This window comes from Pygocentrus nattereri, chromosome 23 (assembly GCF_015220715.1).
Source record: "Pygocentrus nattereri isolate fPygNat1 chromosome 23, fPygNat1.pri, whole genome shotgun sequence".
Lineage (NCBI taxonomy): Eukaryota > Metazoa > Chordata > Actinopteri > Characiformes > Serrasalmidae > Pygocentrus > Pygocentrus nattereri.
In genome coordinates, this window is record NC_051233.1 from 10713798 (window position 1) to 10719440 (window position 5643).

General features: G+C 37.6%; 1 protein-coding gene across 1 annotated transcript; it reads right to left on the reverse strand.

Moving 5' to 3' along the window:
• Nucleotides 1-376: 376 nt before the first annotated feature.
• Nucleotides 377-5112, reverse strand: supt4h1 (SPT4 homolog, DSIF elongation factor subunit). Its single transcript, XM_017714904.2, has 5 exons — nt 4904-5112; nt 3449-3555; nt 1730-1785; nt 1568-1621; nt 377-1201 (listed from the first exon to the last, which is right to left on the reverse strand). The coding sequence occupies exons 1-5, from the start codon at nt 4970-4972 to the stop codon at nt 1134-1136; spliced, it is 354 nt and encodes a 117-aa protein (XP_017570393.1). The 5' UTR covers nt 4973-5112; the 3' UTR covers nt 377-1133.
• Between the last annotated feature and the right edge of the window lie 531 nt (nt 5113-5643).

The following is a 5643-nucleotide window of genomic DNA, read 5'->3' on the forward strand; positions in this document are numbered from 1 at the left end:
GCGTTTTTTTCCCCACATAATTTGGGCCGTTTCTGTTTTTCATCATGCAACTTGCACACAATGTATTCGGCAGCACACATTTTGTGTGTGTAGTATGAAATACTGTAGTATGAAAATTCAAGAGATCTATGTTCACTGGTAGTTTAGGATAATAAAAAGAAGGGCTACATTTATGTTACATTGTAATTATCGGTTCCCATCTCCACCTCTGTAAAGAAATCAGGTAGTAAACTCAACAACCCACTCTGAGCGATTTCTTTTCAACTTGATAGTTTAGAAAGAGATGTTGAGAAATCCTCCTTAATCGTTTAAGTATATGTCAAGTTAATACAAGAGCTCCCCCTTCTGGTAGAAAATTATTAAAAAGATATTTCACTTTTAGCAACAAGGTCTGTTCAAATTTTATTGGTCAACATTGTTCAACGTGTCAACGTTGTGGTGTTCTTGCAAACAAGCCGACAAAAATACGAAGGGGAAAATAAAAGACTATTCGTAAGACACTGAAACAAAACACAATTCTGGAAAAAACAATGAAGCAAAAGAATATCACAGCACTATATAGTTGTAGAGCAGAAGTTGCCAATTCACCCCCTTAGGGAGCTCCACCTAATCTCCATTCTATTTTTCCCCACCTGAGCCAAGTAATCACATACTGTAAAACATGTTTGCCTGGATCAGGAATCTAAGCCTCTGGAATTTTTCACAAATGGATTGGCTGGGTTCTAACAGCAGTATGCAGAAATTTGGCCAAATTACATTGTTGATTGGAATTAGTCCATATCCTCTAAAGAGGTCACACGTCTGCACATTTTAAGACATAATTACTGTTTATTTGCTAAATTTAACATGTTTGAGAAAAACACAAAACATGGCCTGTGCAAACGTTGGCACATTTTATTTTTTCCAATATGCTAAACTCAGCAAATAAATAGAAATTGTGCGTTAAAATCTGCATCAAAATTCCACATTTAAATTTCTTCCCTGTAGAGGATGTGTCAAGTTATTCTCAATTAGAAAATCAACAAAACAGGTCATTTGACTGGGGCAGACGATTGTAGATGGCAAGATCCACAGCTGTCGCTGTATAGCAGAAGAACTTGGGATATGATGTCCAAACTGGGCTGCCTTTCCTTTTATGTCTTGACTGCTGTGTCTCTGGACCTGTAGATGACCCCTCTGCTCTTCAGTTCACGCACGACTCCTATTAGACAGATTATGAAGAATGGCTTACCGTTTAAAACTGAATAGGATTCAGGACTCTCATAGATAAGCTCTAATTTCTCCTCACTGATTTTTAGGATTTGTGAAGTGTACACTTGCATGTGTTTTATAATTATCTGTATATGCCTTGTTCAATGTTATACAGTATAAAATATATTTAAATAAACATTCCTCTATGAAAGGTCAAATTCAGGACTGAGGTTGGGTTAAGTGTCCTCATCTAAGCAATCAAACTCTAACCCTAATATTGCTCTATCATTTTCAACAGTACAGCGGCAAAGGAAGATAAGTATTTCGGAGGAGTATTGTGTTATGATCAATGTCCCTGATAAAAGTCTTAACACACCTGGAGGTAACCGGCCAGTTACTGTTACAGCGTACACACCTGGCTTGAAATTTCCTGAGAAAGAAAACAATGGAGTACATTGATCCATCTAGAACTTACAATCACTCAGTAGTCACCATGTAGGTCAAATTGACAGGCACAGAGAAAGGTATGTGTTCTTACCTATTCTTTGCCATTTAGCTACCCAACTGTCTTCAGGGCTCATCATGGCAATAACACTAGGAATTAAAAAAAAAAAAAACACAGCAAAACAAAAAACAGTAATCAATATTAATAGAGTAATGTCACACAAGAGAAATTAAACCGAACACTTTCATGCATAAATTACAAATTAAACCTTAAAGCACCAATTACTTTTTTTTTTTTTTTAAAAACATTAATGTGCATGTACACATGTAGACACCGCTTTTCTCCTATCCCACTCTGTACCATGTGCTGTGTGTGTACATATTCATACACACACACACACACACACACACACCTTGACCAATAAATATCTTCCATTTTTACAGCCGATAAAGGACAATTTAAAAAGAAACAGAAAGATGGAAGACAGATCTTTCAACCATGTTATAAGTTTTGTTGTTGCACAGTTTGTCCTTCGGAGGGCACTCTGCAACTTCCCTGCTGACAACACATGGAGGAAGGACACAAATCACAACAATCAGCTGACCAAGCAGAGTCAAGCAGAGTAACTTTACCCCAAATTAAATACATTCCTTAATAATAATAATAAATATCCCCATCATTTCTCCTCTTAGCATAAATAAGCCTGGGAACATTCACGTTAGCCACGCCTGCTTCTGCTGCAGTAACTTGAAAGCCAGTACTGTCAGGCAAACAACACAATTAGCCTCTGTTTTACGTAACAGTTGTCGAGTGATGCAGGCTAAGCTGCCAACAAACTTGAGAGTAGATTTATTTATGAAACAGTGTGGCAGTTCTATCGAGTACACAAACAAATCGTCTTCTTTTTACCTAGCTTGTAATTTCTAAAAATTTCTCTGGCAACATCGCTCAGCAGCTCATAACACTATTCATGGCTAAATTAGGTTACCCACAAAGATCACTAATGCTATGTTTCTCAGTCAGAAAACAACTAACGGCAATGAGTGGTTAAACTAGAGCATTTAATGTATCCTGCCGAAAAGATGAAGCTGAAACCAGCTTCTTGCTTGAATTTTCCCATTCCACTTTAAATGGTGCAAATGTTAGACTCTGGCTTCTTAGATGATCTGTTGTTTCATGGTCCCAAGGTTGTAATTTAACAAAAAAATGGCACCAACTGCGCACGTGTGCACATCATGCATGAAAGGGTTAAAGGGGGACCTCCACCGATTTTTCAAAACTTCAGAGATTATTTAATCATTAAGATGCAAAGTCACTCAGACTTTAATATGAGCTGCCCATTTCACAGAATTGTGCACTTAGAACTGTTCACAGTGATAGGAACCAAATGACTTAGGAGTTTAAATGGCTCTAAAAGCCACAGAAAGACATGGCATGGAATGGTCATGAATATGCTGTCTGATGCCCGAGACTCCTTTACAATAATTTTGAGATAAGGTTTTGGCTTATAACATAAACCTAATATTGTTATGTTATGTCAGGGAAGTTCATGCAGGGTGTTATAAGGCAAATAGTAGCCAAAAAAAATAAATAAATTCAGCAAAACTTCAGTAGATTCACTGGTGATTTTGAAGAGTAATTACAATGGCTATATTTCCACTGTAGGCATTGTGACCCCTGGTTCCTTTCAAATGTAAATAAGTCTTAAGTATTTTTTGTGTGTAACAAAAAAAAAACAATAAAATTGTTTGCATCTCAACAATTGAACTATACAGAAAGTTTTGACCACCCTTTAAAAACACAACTGCTTACCCATCGAAGGACGAGCTTGTGCATTCATAAACCATCTCCCGGTTGCCCTTCATTTGTAGATATGCCTCACAGTTATCACAGCCATCGTATTCAAACTGGTCAATAGTCTGAGGACGGAGAGAAAGAAGACTTTGTGTTTACTTTCTATGAGTCAACAATACCTGTCCCTACAGGAAAAATTTGTACTGTAACACATTCTCAAACAAAACTTTTAACTAGCTGAGTCTGAAACATATGGATACCCTTTTCTACCACTGGAAAAAAAATAGCCCTTAATAAGCCATAATAATGAGAAAGTCAAATTCATGGAAAACTATCTTAATTATGATTTAGCATCTCATGACAGTGACTTATGTCATCATTATGATTTACTATCCCATAATTATGACAACAATAATAATAACAATAATAATGAGATTGAATCCATCTTAATTATGACTTGGTATCTCATAGTTATGACTTCCTGAATTATGACTTAGGATCTCATAATTATGACTTGGTGCCTCCTAAATATGATTTAGCATCTCATAATTACGATTTAGCATCTGATGACGGCGACTTATAATGCTTACTATTTATTATGCCATAATTAGGACATAGAGTGAATCTAATTATTGTGAGGTGCAACATCTACTGATAATGACTATATCTTAATTGTGACTTGTTATCTCAATTATGACTTAGTATCTCATAGTTATGACTCAATTTTGTCTTGGGACCTTATAAATATGACTTCGTACCCCCTAAATATGACTTATCGTGTCATAATCACGATTTACTTTCTGACAATTTGAGAATAGCAGCTATGTACCTATGAGATACAAGTCTCTCCACTATAAGAAAGCAGGTCAAATTATGAGAATTATAAACTTGCTAGCTAAGTAAACGACATGTTTGTCGTGACGAGGCACCTAGAAATGAAAAGCGAGCTAAGAAAGTAGCTAAATATTAACCTACCACTACAAAAAACATACCTTTGCAAACAAAGTCACTCAGACTTTAATATGAGCTGCCCATTTCAGAGAATTGTGCACTTAGAATTGTTCACAGTGATGGGAACCAAATGACTTAGGAGTTTAAATGGCTCTAAAAGCCACAGAAAGACATGGCATGGAATGGTCATGAATATGCTGTCTGATGCCCGAGACTGCTTTACAATAATTTTGAGATAAGGTTTTGGCTTCTAACATATTATAACATGATATTAGTTTTATGTCAGGGAAGTTCACGCAGGGTGTTACAAGGCAAACACCTATGACTGGAGAGATAATAAACGTTAATGTGACAACATGATATATAAACCTCCTTTGAGTGCAAGCGACACTACTTGGTTTTAAGCAACATTTCTCAGTTAATAAGCCGTTTATCAGCTGCACCGGTTTGTAGGCTGAGTAGCTGACCTAGCTAAGCTAACTCGGAGAGCTGAATCACGAAGACCGTTAACGTCACTGTTACCTTGACCAGAGAGCACAGCAGACAAGCCCGCAAATGGCGAAGGTCCTTGGGCACAGTCTCCAAGGACATTATGAGTACTTTTACGAAAAAAACCCAAATAAATCCCCTTATTCTGAGCAATGTTTTGGTCTGGTGAACGTTAGCCTGCTAGCCTTAGCCCACTTCGCGTTGCTGGCGCCTATAGATGATGTCATACACGTGCGCCGATCCTTCCTTACAGGCTACGTCCACACACGTGATTTTGGCTCGCTGCTAAAACCAGAGGCGGCTTATGAGGAGCGGGGCCGCTTCCTATTTCTCCCGTTATATCAAATCCAGGACTGCCAACCAGCAGGCGGCGCCCGCGAGGGAGTCTTCAGTGAATGGGAGTGAATGGAGCTCAACGGCTAAAAAAGAGTTTCTAATCACTTACCCAGAACGTTTCTTTAATTTTAGAAAGTAGAAGGATGTATATCACTAAAAAAGCAAAGAAAACTCACCTATATGTTTCATTTTTTCTACAGCAAACAGGTTTTGGGCATCAGGAGGCAGCTTTACTGCTAGAGTGGGATGATCGATTGGCTGGTTAGTATTTAGCCTCAGGCTTTAGCAGTTGCCAGGGATTTGTTTATTGGGTGTCCTTATGGGCATTGTTCAGTGGTGGACAGTAACTAAGCAAATGTAATTAGTTACTGTACTTAAGTAGTTTTTTCATGTATCTGTATTTAAGTTTTTGCATTTTGGGTGACTTTTTTACTTTC